At 46.7% G+C, this 19,235-nt stretch overlaps 1 protein-coding gene across 2 annotated transcripts in view; it reads left to right on the top strand.

Moving 5' to 3' along the window:
• AP1G1 (adaptor related protein complex 1 subunit gamma 1) overlaps positions 1–19,235 on the top strand; it is a 95,591-nt gene that overhangs the window by 71,513 nt on the left and 4,843 nt on the right. For both annotated transcript variants that reach the window (XM_054049225.1, XM_054049226.1), the window contains exons 14-22: positions 270–392; positions 847–936; positions 1,521–1,648; positions 3,718–3,822; positions 5,556–5,697; positions 6,229–6,355; positions 6,867–6,962; positions 7,208–7,368; positions 8,277–8,375. In XM_054049225.1, the coding sequence (XP_053905200.1) occupies positions 270–392; positions 847–936; positions 1,521–1,648; positions 3,718–3,822; positions 5,556–5,697; positions 6,229–6,355; positions 6,867–6,962; positions 7,208–7,368; positions 8,277–8,375 (1,071 nt within the window). The remainder of the gene's footprint in view (positions 1–269; positions 393–846; positions 937–1,520; positions 1,649–3,717; positions 3,823–5,555; positions 5,698–6,228; positions 6,356–6,866; positions 6,963–7,207; positions 7,369–8,276; positions 8,376–19,235) is intronic.

Here is a 19,235-nt window from a genome sequence, read left to right as displayed (position 1 = left end):
TGCTATTTATACCCGTGCCAGTGGGTCGTGCAGTGTGTGTACTCTACATGCTGCTATAAGGAGTGTGCACTGCAGACATACCCATAGAGCATCTCTTCGGGATGTTGCAAAGCAGTTTTTAACTCCTAGCAAATTCTTTAAAGTACCCTTTGAGTTTGCTCTGAGCTGGCTTGAGTTTCACTGGTGGATGGAGTATGCTGGAAGAGGGTGTGACAGTGAAACCAAAGAAGCCTCCTGTATGTTTCTTAGAAATATGACTTCTCTTTCAGGCAGGAAGTTATGTTCGAGATGATGCTGTCCCCAACCTGATCCAGCTGATAACAAATAGCATGGAGATGCATGCCTATACTGTACAGAAACTCTACAAAGCCATCCTTGGTGACTACTCCCAGGTAGATGTCCAGCCCAGGTTTCGCAGTGACCCCTAGTGTCCCTGTTAGTGAGCCAGCATGAGTGACTGCCCAAAGGAAGCTAAAGGCTCAGTAATGTCCGTTGAAAATCCCCCATGGGCCAGTCCTCTGGCCAGTGAGGACAGGAGTTGTCCTAATTCGACCTGTTCTCTTGGTGACACGTACTGCCCTTTGGACTGTACCAGACATCCCCCAGGAAGCCTCTTGGTGCACTGGCCAGGCCTGCTGTGCCTGCTCAGAATGGGCAGGATTGGAGCTACTGAGCCTGGGCTGTGTGTGTCATGCAGAGAGCTGGCATGCTGCGACGAAGGGGGCATTTACCCACGAAAGCTCATGCTCCAATACGTCTGTTAGTCTTAAAGGAGCCACAGGACCCTCTGTTGCTTTATGCAGAGAGCTGCTTGTCCCTGACATGTCTAACCTTCTCTTCTGACAGCAGCCCCTAGTGCAGGTGGCCTCTTGGTGTATGGGAGAATATGGAGACCTCTTGATATCTGGTCAGTGTGAAGAGGAGGAGCCGGTTCAGGTACTGCTCTGGAAAGGGAGAAAGTAGAGCAGTTGTGAGTGTACTGGGGTGGGGGGTCGGAGTAGAGTGGTGCTGGGCATGTGGGAGTGGTGGGGGGATGCTCTTGCCGGGGTTAGCACTGGTGGACATGATGCTGCTGGGCTGGAGAGGAATCACCCTGCTGTAAGATGGAGCTGCGCTGGGGGCATGTGTATTGTCAACACTGGGAAGCTCCTGGCATTGAGGTTGAGTTGGAGGGGCTTGGGGGCTAATTCTGGCCATGCAGGGGCTGCGCATCGCACTGCTAATGCTACTTCTCCTTGGTGTATGGGGAAAATGCAATTTATAAATATATCAAATGTATGGATTTTAATTTTTAAATGGATTTCTCAATGCCAATCCAGTGCTCTGCATGCCTGTCCCAGAAATGGAAAATCCCATTATGAACACAAACAAAGGGTTGGACTGCCCATAAATATATCCGCCAGCCCATATCCTCCTCCGTGATGAAGGAGCAGAGGGAAACAATGGTTTGGGAGTATGCCCAGGAGGTTGTGCAGCAGAGCCCATCTCTTTTCTAACCCTGCTGCACTTGCTTTGCTCAGGTAACGGAAGAGGAAGTACTCGATATTTTAGAAAGTGTCCTGATATCAAACATGTCTGCATCCGTTACACGAGGTTACGCTCTCACCGCCATCATGAAGCTTTCCACGAGGTTCACCTGCACTGTCAAGTGAGTCTACCTTGGGTGCTCACGCTGCATGGGGAGGCGTGCTGGTGAAGGCCAACAGGACATGCATGTGGCAGACAGGAGGGCACAAGCTGCAGCGGGGCCAGAGGGAGGGTTTCTGTGATGTAGCTTCTGCCTTCGTGTACCATAAAGGGTTTTCCTATTGCTTAAACTCTGTGATCCTGCCTTGCATACATGTATGACGAGTGTTGTGTGGGTTTATATGTGTCATGCTCTCCCTGTTCGTTATGGTCTGTGCTCTGTGTGGAGACTGAGAGAGTTCACTTGGAAATATTCTGTTGCGGAAGTGAATCCTCACTTATGTACACCTCTATCCCGATATAACGTGACCAGATATAACACGAATTCGGATATAACGCGATAAAGCTGTGCTCCGGGGGGCAGGGCTGCGCGGTCCGGCCGATCAAAACAAGTTCGATATAACGTGGTAAGATTTTTTGGCTCCCGAGGACAGCGTTATATTGGGGTAGAGGTGTATATAGTTTCCCTTTTGAATTCCCTCTGTCCGTAATTCAAAGGGAATGAGCAGCCATGTTGTTTACAGGTGACTTGCCTAGCACTGTTGGGCACACTGCTGGTATTGGGGATCTGATACGCCCTGTAGTATTCCAGCAAAGTGTCAGACAGCATAGCATCATGGGTAGGGCCCTACCAAATTCACATCCATTTTGGTCAATTTCCCAGCCATAGGATTTTAAAAATCATAAATTTCATGATTTCAGCTATTTAAATCTGAAATGTCACGGTGTTGTAATCGTAGGGGTCCTGACCCATAAAGGAGGTGTGAGGGGGTTGCAAGGTTATTGTAGGGGAGTTGTGGTACCGTTATCCTTACTTCTGTGCTGCTGCTGGCAGCAGCGCTGCCTTCAGAGCTGGGCAGCTGGAGAGCGGCGGCTGCAGGCCGGCCACCGCCAGCACCAGCGCAGAAGTAAGGATGGCATGGGATGGTATTGCCATCCTTCTGCACTGCTCCCTGCAGAGCTGGGCCCTCAGTCAGCAGCCATCACTCTCCAGCCACCCAGCTCTGAAGGTAGCAGCGGAGAAGTAAAGGGTGGCATGGTATGGTATTGCTACCTTTACTTCTGCGCTGCTGCTGGCAGGGCGCTGCCTTCAGAGCTGGGCATCTGGCCAACAGCCGCTGCTCTCCAGCCACCCAGATCTTGAGGCAGCACAGAAGTAAGGATTGCAATACTGCAATCCCCTAAAATAACCTTGTGACCCTCCGCAACTCCCTTTTGGATCAGGCCCCCCAATGTGAGAAACACTGGTCTCCCCCATGAAATCTGTATAGTATAAGGTAAATGCATGAGCAATGGTTGGAACCCCCCTTCGGGGAGGCTAGCCCCAGCTCTGCCCCTTTCGCCCACGGCGCACGTGCCCCCCTCCCTGGCGTCTGAAGCCCCAAGACCCCCTGCCCTCCCTGGCTGGAGGATCCCTGGGCTGGCCCTAACACACAGACACAGACACACCAGTGGAGTCCCGGGCCATCTGCAGCTGTGCTGAGCCTCCCCTCCCCAAACCACCTGGGGAAAAGCAGCTCTGGTCCGGAAGAAGCTTTTGATATGCCCCATGCAGGTTCCAGGGCAGCTGAGGAGGCAGTACTTGCTACTCAGCTTCCTGGGTTCATCAGTAATCTCTCTGGCCTCCAGGGAGATTACTGATGAATCCGGGAAGCTGAATAACACATACCACCTCCTCAGCTGCCCCGGAACCTGCATGGGAAAATAAATCGAAAACTTCCTCCCAAAAGCCTGCACCCAGGGGTTCGACGTCTCCCCAGGCCTATTATACCCACCGCCCATGGGTAAAAGCACACAAGACCAAATTTCACAGGGGGAGACCAGATTTCATGGTCTGTGATGTGAATCTGGTAGGACCCTAATCATGGGCTGCATAGTTACCAAGGTAGTAAATTAGAAACAACACTGTCCCTATTGGGTTACAGGCCAGTTACATGGACACCTGCTGGTGAATTCTGAGCTCATGTCTGGGGAACCACTCTGCCCTTGCTCAGTGCTTAGTGGTTTCATTATTGGTTTCTTGCCCCTCAGCCGCATTAAGAAGGTTGTGTCCATCTATGGCAGCAGCATTGATGTGGAGCTCCAGCAGAGGGCAGTGGAGTACAATGCACTTTTCAAGAAGTATGATCACATGAGGTGAGTACAAGAAATATTTAAGGTGAGAAGGGATCATTTTGATCTAGTTTGACCACCTGCATAACATGGGCCAGAGAACATCACCCAGTGATTCTGCATCAAGACCACAGCCTGTCCTTGAGCTAGAAGCATGTCTTCTAGAAAGATGTCAGCCTTGGTGTAAGGACATCAAGTGCTGGAGAACCCACTATGCATCTTGGAAAGCTTTCAGTGGTTAATGACCCTCACTGTTAAAAATGTGCATCTTATTTCCAGTTTGAACTTTGCTGACTTAAACTTCCAGCTGTCTGCTCGTTATGCCTTTGTCTGCTAGATTAGAGCCCCTGTGCCATCTAATGTAGTCTTCCTGTGTGAATCTCTTTAGACCATAATCAGGCAGTCTTCACCCTACAAGAAATACCCAGACAAAGTCTATCCTCCTCCTCCTCCCCAGACTTGGGTACAAGGGAAAGATAATGGGAGTCCAGTGACAACACTGGGAGATAGCCAGTTCCATATGCCGGCCAGCGCCTCCAGAACCAGTTCCTCGGCATCCTAGAGCTGGGCTTCTGTGGGCTACATTTTAATAGCTTGTCTTGTCCATGCTTCCTCCATTCACAATTTCATGGACCCCAGCTCCCTTCCCATTGGTGATGCCATAACATCTCTGTGGCAGTTACAGGAACGGCTCTCATGATAAGGTCACAGGAGGAAAGCTTCTTCTAATGGAATTTAGCTGCTGGAAACATGATGGAGCCAGCATCAGATGATCACCCAGCTCCTTGCAAATGCACGCAGAGGAACTGCAGAAGACAGTTTAGGAAGCTTTGCCTTGGAGCAAAAAGGATCATGAACTTTGATTGTGTAGCCTTGTGAGAAAGGGTTTGAAAAGCTGGGGTGGTGAGTGTATTGGCCTTCGTTACACGGGAGTGTTCCAGGGTTGACGGTTTTCACTCCAGAAGAGTTTAGTAATGGCTGAGAATGCACAGTCCTGGGGCTCAGGTTCCTTGGCAATGTGACACTTTTCATTTTCTAGCCCTCAAAGGCACACAGGCAATGTAATAGTCTGTTCAGCATCATGCGCAGTGTCCGTGGGGCGTCCCCCAACTAGGTAGGCTCATATCAAGGGGTGGCTCTCATCTTCCATCTCTTTGACTTTGGTAGCATGTCCTGCATCCCATCTTTCCTCCCATTACCTCCCATCCACCCCTTCTACACACACAATCTCTCTGTGTTCAGACTGTTACCTAGTAGCTCTCCTGAAAGACTGGAACCTGGGTAAGTTTGCTGCGTGGGTGCTTGTCTTCCCCATTCCATCACCATGCCTTGTGCTGGATAAACATTCCTGCCAGGAAAACGCAGTCAGTTGCTCTAACTCAGCTACATCTGCAGGTGAGCAGGGATGTCTTCTGGGAGCACCCCCTCTCATGCCCCAGTGTGCGTAGGTCTTCTCCCCCTGAGTCTTGGGCTTCCCTATCCTAGCTCTGCAATGGGACCTGTCCCTTGTAGGTGCAAGGCAGGGCTCTGCATTGCCTATAAAGAAAATACCTGTCAATAACCAGGTTTATGCTGGTGATAGTGGCCCCAGTCTTTAATCAGCTCAAGCTCAGTTGTGTGATCCCAGAATTCAACTCTTCTCGTAGCGCTAAAGCAAAAGGCCAGGCACCCTCTTTACATCATCCTTGCCATCTCAAGTACTTTGGACTGGGATCAGGGTAGATGGCCCAGAGTGTAACCATGTCAGCTTCTTTCAGGTCAGCCCTACTTGAGAGAATGCCAGTTATGGAAAAGGTGACCACAAATGGCCCCACTGAGATTGTACAGACCAATGGAGAGACAGAGCCAGCAGTGCTGGAAACCAAACCTCCCCCCTCTGGGCTGCAGCCCACCAGCCAGGTAATGGAAGGTGCTCTCTTCAATTGGTGTAACCCTCCCACTGTCCTGTCAGACCCAGGGGCTGGAAGACTATTCCCCTCTCCCTAGTAAGCCAAGGGCATCTCTGCTTCTCTGACCTGTGCCTGACTGCCTGATGCAACCTGTCTCCCCCCTGCTGATTCCCAAGCAAAAGAAGGGAGTCAAGGACTGGCATCAGGGGAAGGTGCCACAGCAGGAGTGCAGGCTGGAGCAGGTGAGGTGGATGGAGTAAAATCCCACCTACGAGTTGTGACCTGCCTCTCAGCATTCAGAAACTCCTCCCCTCCTTGGCACAGCACCTCCCGCTGTCTTCCTGAGACCCCTGGAAACTAGATAGCTTAAAGTGCTGAGCGCAAATTGTCAGCATTAGTCCGAGACTAGTGTAAGAGCTTCACAGGCAGATCACTGAGAGAGGGACTTTTTCATCTGAGAGCAAGGGGCGTTTGTCACAGGTAAAAGCAAAGGTAGCAGGGAGATGAGTAGGTAACGGGGGTTTTATTGCTTTCTTACTAGGCAAATGACTTGTTGGACTTATTGGGAGGAAATGATATAACCCCAGTCATTCCAACTGCCCCTACAAGCAAGCCAGCCTCTGCCGGTGGGGAGCTCCTTGACCTCCTGGGAGATCTCAACCTAACAGGTGAGACCAGGCTGCAGCTATTGAGGGGTATTCCAGGTCCCTCAGCCTGATGGGAGGAGCTGGGCCAGGGTAAGAGGGGCATTCTTCCATGTCCTTTTTCCAGGGATAGGGTCTTCTGCAGGGGAGGCAGGGAATTCGCCATTCCTTTGGCAGGGGGTGAGGTTCATTGGCATTGCTTGCCCTTGGTCCAAGGCTAATGTGGAGAGGGTGGGAAATACTTTGGAGTGAGATGAGTGTTCCTCTGTCCTGGGACAGGTTCTCAGCCTGGCAGGAGAGGATCAAGAGTGGGGAGAGGTGGTTCTCTCAGCCTGGAGACCTGCTGGCTGGAGAGGAGAGACCCCTTGCTGGTGATGGCTGAGATTGAGGTCATCCTTGGGGAGAGGAGATGGCCTTGTTGGGTTTCTTGTTTGTAAAAATAGCATGCTCCTTCTAGCTAATCATTGAGCTGGGAAAAGCCACTCTACACTTCCAACTACCTAAACTCTACCTTCTTCTAACCTGCTTTCTCTAGCTTCTCCAGCCCCGGTCCCTGCCCCACAGATATCGCAGCCTCCGTTCCTGTTGGATGGGCTCTCATCACAGCCTCTCTTCAATGATATTGCTGCTGGTAGGAGCATAGGAACCCTGAGCACATAGAGCTATTGTAACCATTGGGGGTCTGGTAACGAGGAGGATTTGGGAGCGCTCGGGAGCAATGTGTGATGAAGGGGTGAAGGAGGAGATGGAATAAGGAGAAGGAGAGTAGTTCTCTATGTTCTGGGCGTAGGGTTTAGGGGCGGCAGGTGGGCCTGCTGACATTGAGAATGGTCTCCAGGTCCTTACTGGGCTGCTGCTCTTGTCCCTCGGCTGCAGGCATCCCCTCCATCACAGCATACAGCAAGAATGGGCTCAAGATAGAGTTCACCTTTGAGAGATCGAACACCAACCCCAGCGTCACCGTGATCACGATACAAGCCTCCAACAGCACAGAACTGGATATGACAGACTTTGTTTTCCAGGCTGCGGTACCAAAGGTAGAGCTGCCATGACTGGCTGGGTGGCTAGCCCCCTGTCTCTTTCCAAATTCTTGCTATTGTTTTGCCCCTTCTGCACAGAGGAAGCGAAGCTCCAAGAAGCATAAGGAGGAGTTAAAGCTGTTAGATCTCAAGCTGCCCAAATAGTCCTGTTCTAAGATAGTATTTAGAGTTGAGCATAACTTTTCTGAGCAGGTCCCTTTAGGGCTGAGCTTTCCCAGGGCTGGCTCTGCCTGGGGCTGGGGGGGATCCTTCTGGGAAGTCTGATTAAACACAGAACGAGACACTCTCCTCGTTATCAACAGCCAGAAGAGCCCTTTGAACAGCTCTCACTCTGAAGCAGGTGGGAGTAAGAAGATGAAACTTGGTAGGCGGAAAGGTGCCTTCCTGTGTCCCAGAGACAATCCAGTTTGGTTTGGCTGAGTTGGGAAGACTTGTGCATGCATGTCTACTTAGCAGCTCTGGTTGTGTGTGCAGAGCTGGTCTTGGATTGTGGTTAGAATGGAGACAGTGCCTTTCTCCCTGGAAACCAGTGCGACTCAGCCTTGTGGCAGAATCATTCCTATGGTTATCAGGCTGTTTGCTCATGAGCACAGCAGAAGAAGCTCTGACATCAGAGCAGTGAGGCTCCTCCTCCCCCCCATCTGCCAGCAGTTATGTCAATCTGATTTCAGCCTGTGAGAAAGCAGGAGAGATGAAAACCCTCTGGCCTCTTGAGTGCTGCAGGCATGCATGTTCCTGACCTCTCTAAAAGGAGAAAGGACCAAGGAACTCCCTTAAAGCAGTCTCTCAGTAGTGCTTTCACCGTTGCTGTAAACAGTGTGACAGCACTTGGTGTGGCAGTGTAGCTGTATCTGCTAAATGCTTGGTGAAATCATCTTTCTGAAAGTCTTTTCCCTTTTCTTCAGACATTCCAGCTGCAGCTTCTGTCTCCCAGCAGCAGCAGCATCCCAGCATTTAACACGGGGACCATCACACAGGTCATCAAAGTTCTGAACCCACAGAAGGTGAGCAGTCCACTGGTAGAAGGAATTCCTGAACCTGGTTCTCATGGCTGTTTGGGAGATGGGGTTTAGTGCTGCTTGTTTTCGAGCAGAGTTTTCAGGCTTGCTCCAGGGGAATGATCGCTGGTGGTGTGACAGTGTGGTTATGATTGCAGTATTGATGTAGCCATGTTTTCAGGATATTAGAGAGACAAGATATTACTTCACCCACCTTAGCAATGTAGTGTAGTTATAGCCAGAAAAGGACTATGGAAAAACAGACCTTTTCCCTGGGTGAATCCAATGACTTATCATAAGAACAGCAATACTGGGTCAGGTCGAAGGTCCATCTAGTCCAGTATCCTGTCTTCTATTAGTGGCCAGTGCCAACTGCTTCAGAGGGAGTGAACAGAACAGGGCAATTATTGAGTAGTGCATCCCGTGTCCTCCAGTGCCATCTGGCAGTTGGAGGTTTAGGGACACCTAGAGCCTGTGACTGCATACTTGTCCACCTTGGCTAATAGCCATTGATGGATCTATCCTCCGTGAACTTTTCTAATTATTTTTTGAGCCCAGTTATATTTTTGGCCTTCACAACATAGCTGGTAACAAGTTCCATAAGTTGACTGTGCCTTGTGTGAAGAAGTACCTCCTTATGTTTGTTTTAAACCTGCTGCCTATTAATTTCATGGGATGACCCCTGGTTGTTATGTTATGAGAAGGAGTAAATAACACTTCCTTATTCATTTTCTCCACACCAGTCATGATTTTAGAGACCTCTATTATATCCCCTTTCAGTCATCTTATTTATTTATTTATTTATTTATTTATTTTATGAACAGTCCAGTCTTTTCTTCTCTCCTCATATGGAAGCTGTTCCATACCCCTAATAATTTTTGTTGCCCTTCTCTGCACCTTTTCCAATTGTAATATCTTTTTTGAGATGGGATGGCCAAAACTGCACTCAGTATTCAAGGTGTGGGTGCACCATGGATTTATATAGTGGCAGTATGAGATTTTCTGTCTTATCAGTCCCTTTCCTAATGGTTCCTAACATTCTGTTAGCTTCTTTGATTGCCGCTGCACATTGACCGGATGTTTTCAGAGTCATACATGATGACTCCTCCAAGATTTCTTTCTTCAGTGGTAACAGCTAATTTAGATCCCATCATTTTGGATGTATAGTTGGGATTAGTTTTTCCAATGTGCATTACTTTGCATTTATCAACATTGAATTTCATCTGCCATTTTGTCACCCAGTTCAGTGAGATCCCTTGTAATTCCTCACAGTCAGCTTTGGACTTAATTATCTTTTGACCTTACCTCACTGCACTCCTGTTGGCCCCATGGAGCCAGTTCAGCCTTTGGCAAAAGGTCCTGAGGCCTCTTCTGTTTTAGGCATCACCCACAGAATGTTAAACAAGTTCTGAGTGCAGAATCTTTCTTGAGGTGGCTTACAAAGGAAATGGATATTGCATTTGTACACTGGCTCTCTGTGATGCATAAAGGCAGCCTGAAAGGATGGTGCCTTTTTAACCTTAGGAATGCCAAACCTGGTCTTTCCTGCTGGAGCATTTCCTAGCGTCTCAGATGTATATTGAAAACTTACTTGATCCTTAATTTTGAGCAAAGGCAGGCTTTCACTGGAGTGTTCATAGTGCTTGGAGTTTAATGTGTATTATAAAGAATGAAATTAAGCAGTTTTAAACATTTTGACTAAAAATCCCTTCCTCTCAACTGCTGTGACTTTGTCTCCTGGGATGTCATAATTCTCTCAGTTTTACAGTCATCACAGAGGCTTCCAGGGTTGAAAAGACCTGAATTTCTAATGGAGAAAACAAAAGATACTTTCTTTAAAAAGTTGAGGCCAACTATGTTCATCATAAAGCAATAGAAACAGGGTCAAGACCAATATTTTCCATTTGCAGGATACCTTTAATGCTTGCCTGTCTCCCAGGTTGGCACGGGTTAATTAATGTTTGTCCTGCAATCAGAGTATGTAAAGTGTTCGTATTAGGGAGTTAAAACAACAAGCTTATGCCCAAATAAATTTGTTAGTCTCTAAGGATTCCTCGTTGTTTTTACTAATACAGACTAACACAGCTACCCCTCTGAAACCTATTATGGAGTTGATGCACAAGGTGGAAAGATTTTCAGATCCCAGGTGCCATTTGCAAAGCTGTCAGTTAAAAGTAGTATCTTTTTACTTGTAAATGATGCCGATCTGATCATTCCCAATAGTAGCTAGGTTCCAAGTTAATTCTGCGGCACAGAAGGGAGCCCGTCTGACGTGGAATCAGAGTATGTGACTCCATGGTGCTAGCTTTAGAGTCCCTTTTTTGAAAGAGCCTATAATCGTTTTATATACACTTGGACTGAAGTTAAGATGGAAATAGGAGCCAGACTGGTTGAAAGTCTCTGGGTAAAGATAAAAGGGTAAAAACCAAGGGTGATGTCATTGTAAAGTCTATTACAGACCACCTAACCAGGAAGAAGAGGTGGATGAGTCTTTTTTTAAACAACTAACAATCATCCAAAGCACAGCACTTGGTGCTAATGGAGGGCATCATAGAACTGGAAGGGACCTCGAGAGGTCATCTAGTCCAGTCCCCTGCACTCAAGGCAGGACTAAGTATCTAGACCATCCCTGACAGGTGTTTGTCCAATCTGCTCTTAAAAATCCCCAATGATGGAGATTGTACAACCTCCCTAGGCAATTTATTCCAGTGCTTAACCACTCTGACAGTTAGGAAGTTTTTCCTGACATCCGACCTGAACCTGCCTTGCTGCAATTTAACCCGTTTGCTTCTTGTCGTACCCTCAGAGGTTAAGAAGGACAATTTTTCTCCATCCTCCTTGTAACAACCTTTTATGTACTTGAAAACTGTTATCATGTCCCCTCTCTGTCTTCTCTTCTCCAGACTAAACAAACCCAGTTTTTTCAATCTTCCCTCATAGGTCATGTTTTCTAGATCTTTAATCATTTTTGTTGCTCTTCTCTGGACTTTCTCCAATTTGTCCACATCCTTCCTGAAATGTGGTGCCCAGACCTGGACACAATACTCCAGTTGAGGCCTAATCAGCGTGGAGTAGAGAGGAGAAATTAGTTCTCATGTCTTGCTTACAACACTCCTGCTAATACATCCCAGAATGTTTGCTTTTTTTGCAACACCGTTACACTGTTGACTCATATTTAGCTTGTGATTCACTATGATCCCCAGGAAGGAGTACTATGGAAAGGGATTTGAGGGCATACTAAATCACAAGCTAAATCTGAGTCAACAGTCCACGCTGATCAGGCCTCATCTTGAGTATTATCCCCTATTCTGGGCACCACATTTCAGGAAAGTCCAGAGAATAGCAGCAAAAATGAGTAAAGGAAGAGAAGACTGAGGGGGGACATAATTTTCCAGAATTTAAAAATTTTGTTTACAAGGAGGAGGGAGAAACATTCTTCTCCTTAACCTCTGAGGACAATGCCAGAAGCAGTGGGCTTAAATTGCAGCATGGGTGGTTTAGGTTCCTGTCAAGATGGTTAAGCACTGGAATAAATTGCTCAGGGAGGTTGTGGAATCTCTGTCATTGGAGATTTTTAAGAACAACTGAGGCAAACAAAATGGTCTATAATGCCTAGTCTTGCCTTGAGTGCAGGGGATTAAATGACCTTTTGAGGTCCCTTCCAGTCCTACAATTCTATGATTTTAAAGTTTCCTTCTAAGCTCTTGGGTTTGGGGTTTTGTGAGTTGTATCTATGTAGATGCTGAGTGCCACAATGTATCTGTTCCAGATACCATCTAGGAACAGAAATGTGTGTGGGAGGGGATGTGTTTTCTTAAAATTTCAGTTTGTGGAGGCCACTTCTAGATGCTAAGGCTTTGTCTACATTTTAAAATGCTACAGTGGCACAGCTTCACCTGCTGTAGTGCTTCAGCGTAGACACTACAATGACGGGAGGCATCTCCCCGAGAGGCAACAGAATTTTTCTGTTGATCTAGTGCTGTCTACACCATGGTTCAGTCAGCATAGCTACGTCTTACAGGGGTGTGGATTTTTCACACCCCTGAGAGAGACAGTTATGCTGATGTAACTGTTCAGTTTTGACCAACCCTGTGTAGCAAAATAGTGTTTGGCTGTTCCATGCTTTTGACCAAAATCTCTCTGAAACTGACCCTGCATCATTTCCATCACTGGCACTAGCCTTCATGTCTGGCGCATCTGCCACCTCATGCTCAGTTCTCCTCTGTAAATACTGCTTTGCAGGGAGTTGGTCCAGGACAGAGACTAATTGTTTTGGGTGTGTTGAGGAAAGGGCATCAGCATTGACGGTGAAAATAGCACATTGTCCAGAAGCCATTTCCACTGGTTTGTTTCCTTATAAGCACTCAAAGCCTGGTAACTACTCTGTAGCCTGGCATGGGCCACCTTTGCTGCTGGTTAAAGCTGACCATCGGAGGCCTGCGGAATGGACTTTCTGAGATGGTGGAAGGCTTGGATGAAATTGCCTGTTCTTCTTTGGTTTCTTTTGGTGCATAGTTAATGTGTGTGACGGAGCAGGGAGCAGGGCAGATTTGACCTGGGAATGTTGCAGGGGGGTTGCAGTGGGGATGTGGGACTTCCCTTGAAGGAAGCTACCTGAGCTGTAACCTGAGCCAGGAACGGGGGTGGGGAGAATTAACACCTTCTGCCCGGGAGACTGGACAAAGGAGAGGAGCAGCGGGAGGAGCTGGGAGTTTAGTTTCAGTTGGGGCTGGGTGGTGCAACGCAGGGAACCCCAAGCTGGGGTCTAAGCTCCCTGAACCTCCCAGAGGGACCTAATTGAGGGGGTCTGGTCGTACCTACACGCTCTGCTTGAGACTGTGTTCCTGTCCTTAAATAAACCTTCTGCTTTACTGGCTGGCTGAGAGTCGCAGTGAATCTCGGGAAGAGGGGTGCAGGGCCCTAACTCCCCCACAATCCGCAACAATGTGTAAGGCCATTCGCTTCCCATAGAGTCCCACTTTTCTTTTAGCAAAATGGCAAGCTTGTCAGAGCAACATTAAATGTCAGGAACATGTAGTTTACTGGCCAGTATCAGCCAAACAGTACCCTGTACTGGTGATGCCCAACCACTTTGGGCTAAGGCTGGCTATATTATTTCAAAGAGGCTAAAAGCCACGCTCAGTATTTTAGGCCAGATTCTTTGTCCTGTTGTGCTCCCTTGCGCTGCTCAGCTCTCACAAGACAATGGAGTCCACACATGTTCCTTGCTGCGGAATCCCCGGAGGGTGGAGAACCAGAGCATCAGCTCCTTGTGTGTCTGCCTTGCAGCCCCTGGCCCAGGAGGTGCACTGGGGACAGGAATTGATTGGAGCATGCTGGGCTCTGACTGTTAATTAGATGGCATATGGTGCCTTGGCCAGCTGGTGCAACTTAAAACAGCTTCTGCTCTGCTATAATGTATCCCAGGGCTGGGACACAGAATTAGGGAGTGGTAACTGGTTCTTGGCTATGCTGGGGTGTGGGAAGCAGTGTCCTATCTTGGGGCTCACCCCAGAGCTCAGGGACAGCCAGTTGAGCTCCTATTCTATTCTCCCTGGGGCTCCCACAGCCTAGCAGGGAAGCGTCTCTTCCCTCCAATACAGTGGGCAGCCTGCAAGGGAGCTGCTGAGCATCTTCAGCAGGGAAGGGCCAGCTCTCAGCTGTTCCAAGGGCTGCAGGGTAGGTGGTGGGTCTGACTCAGACACGTCACAGGACGTGCTCACAGGCACATTCAGTTCACAAACAAATATAAACCTTCTTCTTAACAGAGTTGCCCTTTGGAGCCACAGTTTAGAGTGTGGAGAGAGACCAATTGGGAACCACTTCTCTGCGGTGCTTGTGGAGGTTCAGTACAGGCCTGGAGAAAGAAACACAGTTCCCCTTTGCCATGGGCTTCAGTAGCACTGTATTCTCTACGGCTTAGGGGGATGGGGATGTCCCCTTTCTCATGGGTCGTGAGGCTGTTTCCTCTTCAGCCCTGTCACGTGAGGTTATACATTTGAATCAGGCTGGGGTCCTGTGGAATAAATAGCATGTGCTCATGCAATTAAAGACGGTATCGTAACACATAAGGACAAGGGAGTAAGTAGAATTACAGTTGCCAAGGCAGCCTTAATTCTGGCACTTCCTGACTTTTGAGTGCTTGGCTGTGCAACCTGAATGTCCTTTTAATATAACTCATTGGCAATAGTCTATTATAGATCTATACAGCATGTCCTCTTGGACAAGGTACCTCAGGGTATTGCTGGTGGGCTCCAGACCTTTCACCTGTGGGTCACCAAGCTGAACCCTGCCCCGCTTGGTAGGGATAAAGAATTATTTCCATCTCTCAGATGTCTGGTCCCATAGAAGACTAATTTGGTTTCAGTTCCAGCCCTCACCTCACAAATCACTAGGCTTTGCATTAGTTGGCGACAAGCTAGGAACTGCATGGGCAATGGAGATTGAACTGCTGCCCCCTCACAGGGCAGTGTCTGTTTACCTATAGGGCAGCAGCACTGCCAGGCTCCCAAACAGCTTCATTCCTCAGGGTATCCAGCTGATGCCTTTTTCCAGTTCTAAAGTCGAAGTTTATGGTTGTATGTGTCGGAGAAAAACTGAGTTCTCACTATTTGTTTAGGTATAGCAAGTCAGATGTTTTATTAACTCTCACATGTGCAGAGGGAGAGCAAACAGGTCTCTCTCTGATAACTAATTACAGCAAGCATTTATACCTTTCATTACAAAAATAATGAGGGACAGCAGCATTTTTGTTTATACATAGGCCATCTTGATATCTCATTTCCTCAGTTGTTTTGACTCTTGCCAACATACAATTATTTTCTATACCTTATCTACCCAAGGTCTTCTACACTTTATCTATGCTGAGGTCATCATAACTTCTTACACAGCTCTTTCTCACCCGCCTCACACAATCCTCGCTTCTACAAATCTCGCGTTATCAGGGTTACAGTTAGCCTGACTCTTGCTAACAAACGTCATGCATTACAGTTCCCTTCTGTCAGTTCTTTTCTCTGCTTCCACAACCCCCCCTTTTGTACTTCTAGTACAACAAACATTCTCAAATCTCTATTTGCATCAAGTCCTGGACTTCTGATTCTAAATCAGATGCTTCAACCTTAGGGGTTTTGATTGGATGCAATGACAATGCATGATTAGCATGAACATGAAAGGTATTACTATTATTACGTCTTTTACAACAACAATAACATAATCCTAAGCTAACTAATAACAATACAAGCAATAACATTCCCATAGCAATACTATAATGGGGTTGTTGTACAGCTTTTGTCATAAAGCACAATACATCATATTTAGTACATAAGGTAGCTACTCTATAAGCAGTGTGAAAGGCATACTTTTCTACTTGATATACATTTTGAAGCATGTGAATTTGCCCTTGTACCTCAGAGATTTTCTGAATCTCAGGTAACAATGAAAGCAAATTTTGAAATCTATCAGATAGTAAGCTAGTCCAATTAAAGGGTATCTGGAACCTAAGGGCTACTTGAAAAACTCTATCTGCAGGCCAATAAATGATATGATTGCCTGCAGTGGTAGTGAGATTAAAATGTATGTCTTGCAATGTAGTGGCTTTAACATACACACAGCTATCATTAGCTTAAAAAAATAAGTGTCCTGTCAGGGTAGTTCCTTGTCCCCTACCCTCCCAGCAAATGTAGTCATGAAGAGTAACAACTTCTCCTGGCTTCAGTTTACGGATACACTGAAGCTGTGGGGGTTCTAATGGCCAGAATGTCCATAGGTTACCTAACCCCATCCAAATGTCAGGTGTAATCCTAGGAGCACTAACTAAAAATCGATTGGGCATACCAGGTGGTCTAATTTCCCAGATGTCTCGATGAATTACCCAATCCCATATGCATCCTCCCCATGGACCCGGCAGGATACGGTATGTGGGAGCCCACACCCCCTGAACCGGTCCATATGCTTGGAAGGAGCACTGAGAACGTCCACACTTCCACCCAGAAAGTTTCCAAGTATGTCTCCATGGCCACAGATCAGATGGTACTCCTAACGTGTCTGTAAGGGCAGTGGGCCAAGCCTGGTGCTCTAGATCATTCCGAATGGCCATTAGCTGGTCATTCAAGAAATCCTGAATCTCTGAGCATGCTAGATCCCACTGCAATGCCTTCCCAGCCTCAGTGATATTCAATACCATCTCTGTCAGCAACTTCTGGGTCATTGAACTAAGGGCAGAAATAACATGTAACTCACCAACTCCAGCCTGTACCTGGGTTAGTTGTGCTCCAGAAACAAGGCCTATGGCCTTCTCTAGTTGGCCCAATTTCTCATCATGTTCCTGGTTCTTAAAAATATTCCAGACTGCTACTGCATTATTGGCCCCATCCCACAGGGATCCGGTCAAGTCTCTCTTCTTTCTAGAAGAAATAACCCAAGCCCTCTGTTGTGCTAATCTAATGGCATCCCCCTGTGAGCAATTTGGGTATGTAGAGGTAATCTGGAAACTGGATAAGGGTAATGAAAATTTAACAGTCCCTAGTGTAGTGTTAATCACAGTTCATTGATATCCTAATACATTTCTTTTTGGTGTAGTACTATACCACATTCCCAAGCATGGGTCCCACAAGTTTCTTCCTGCCAGTGTATAATTCTTTGTTTCTTCACCAGGGTCAGTTCTTAATGTCTCTTGTAGTCAGGAATCCCTGGACTTTGTGGTTTCAATGAAGCAAGTGTTCCTTCTTCTCTTTTCCTGAAACAGTGTGGTTTAGCATCATACAGGGGAGAGGTTACTAGCACATCACCCTGTAATGGTTTTGCTTCTTCTAGAAAAATCCAGAGGCACAGTAGGTCTGTCAGTGGACAAGGGAGAGGTTACTAGCACTTCACCTTGTCTTTTTTTTTTTCTTTCTTTCTTTTTCCTGCTGTCCAGAAGACACAGCAGAGCTAGAAGGAGAAATAGGTTTATCATCAGTCGGAGAGTCCTCCCGAGGTGGAGGGGTCTTTTTACAGTGAGAAGCATGGGTCCAGGCAGGTAGTCCTTGGCACTTCACAGTGGTGGTGGTGGTTAACAGGACTTGGAAAGGGCCTTTCCAGTGTGGAGCCAAAGCAGTCTTTCGTTGATAGACTTTACGTAGACTCAGTCTCCTTGTTTCAATGAATGGCAGGGCTGCTAGGGTCTTTGGGTAGCACTTCTTTTATCTGTGAGAAAAGAAACCTAACACATTTCATTAATGCCTGGCAGTGTTTTTCAGATCTCATAGTTGCTTGGGCACATTCAGGCCCCCCTTTTCTTGGCTATCAGCCAAGTCTTAGCTGTGGGCAGTGTCCTTGGATGGTGCCAGCATCTTATCTTTGGACTGAGCTTGCTAGCTATTTTTTCTCAGTTAACTCATTCTGTTCTTTTTCCTTCTCCCCTTCTTGGCTTCTTTTAACCTACAAAGGAAACTTCCACTCTTCACTTATACACCTTTTCCCAACAATGAACACATACACATTGCCATTATACAGTACATTAGTCTTATTATTCAATGTATGCCATGTACACCCTTCCAGTAAAATAACTTTATTACAGAGCTTTGGACCAACAAACCAGGACAAGCACACCCACTTTTGAGGAGTCCACTCAGTACAACCTCAGGTGTCCAATAGCTTTCCTCCCTCCCCAGCCCTCTGGCTAGAAATCTGAGGTAGCCAGAAGGATCCCATGGGCAATATGGGGAGTGGGTTAACCTTCCATGTCCTTGCTTCCAAAGACTGTTGGTATGCAACTCTTAACAACAATTTTTTTCAATTAAAAAAAAATCTGGCCAATGAAGTTTTTTTTTTTCTTACTTAAGCAACTGTATTACACTTTAGTATATCACATTTTCCTGATTTATCCAAACACTTTTTGTATTCCAAGTTGAATAAAACAAGTATCTGCTTTTTTTGATTTAACCCTTCTATTTAATTTTGAACTAGACTGTCTTATGAAAATATTAAACCCAACAATTCTGGCCACAAGACAAACACCACAAGACAGGACAAAGAACACAAAAATAATTCCTATTGTACCAGTAAATGCATGGTACATTGAATGCTGTTCAGCTGGCATCCGTTTTCTCTGATGATCTGAAAGACAAAAGAACAGAGGTCTACCCCTTCTGGGTAGTCAGTCATTGCTTAAAATATTTCCTTTTGTATACACACATACTCTTGTTGATTTTAGACAAAACAGAGGAATTACCCCATATTTCTTTGTATTTGTTTCATAGGCAGCCCAGGTTTCAGTGGCTTCTACCTTATTAGTTAGAAAATTGCATTAATACAGATGCTTTCTGGCTTGCTTCCAGATCCAAAGCTATCCACAGCTTAAAAATTCTTATGTAAAAAGTCACAATTAACTTTCCCAGACTTTTGATTGCCTTTTACTTCTAACTCCTGCTTTCAAACACCCAGTGATCTGAAAGAGACGACACAACCTATATTGGTAGGTTTGCATTTCTTTTACCTCTGCTACAATATACACTGCACATGTTCTGGGGAAAATGCACATCCTATCCACAATTCAATTTCCACAACACTAGCCACATCAATTTCTACACAAGGTGTAACTGTTTCTTTTGTGCTTACAAAATCTCCATGCACCCCTAGTAAAGTGACAGTTCGACCACACAGAGCCAGGGGCACTGTCCTTCTCTCTCTTTTTACCAGATCTTTTATCTGCTATTTTGTTACCCAAAAACAAATTCAAATCTTTATTCTTTCCTGAACACCGGGTAAAGGCCATTTACTTAACATATAATCCAAAGGGCTATCCTTAGAGAGTTTTACCAGAGACCCACCCATCTGCCTGCTGACACTCTAACAGAGAATTACACAGAGAACAGAGGGAATTATGGC

Source organism: Malaclemys terrapin, chromosome 14, assembly GCF_027887155.1.
Source record: "Malaclemys terrapin pileata isolate rMalTer1 chromosome 14, rMalTer1.hap1, whole genome shotgun sequence".
Classification (NCBI taxonomy): Eukaryota; Metazoa; Chordata; order Testudines; family Emydidae; genus Malaclemys; species Malaclemys terrapin.
The sequence above is the reverse complement of the archived record's forward strand: the minus strand, read 5'-3'. Positions and strand labels throughout refer to the sequence as shown.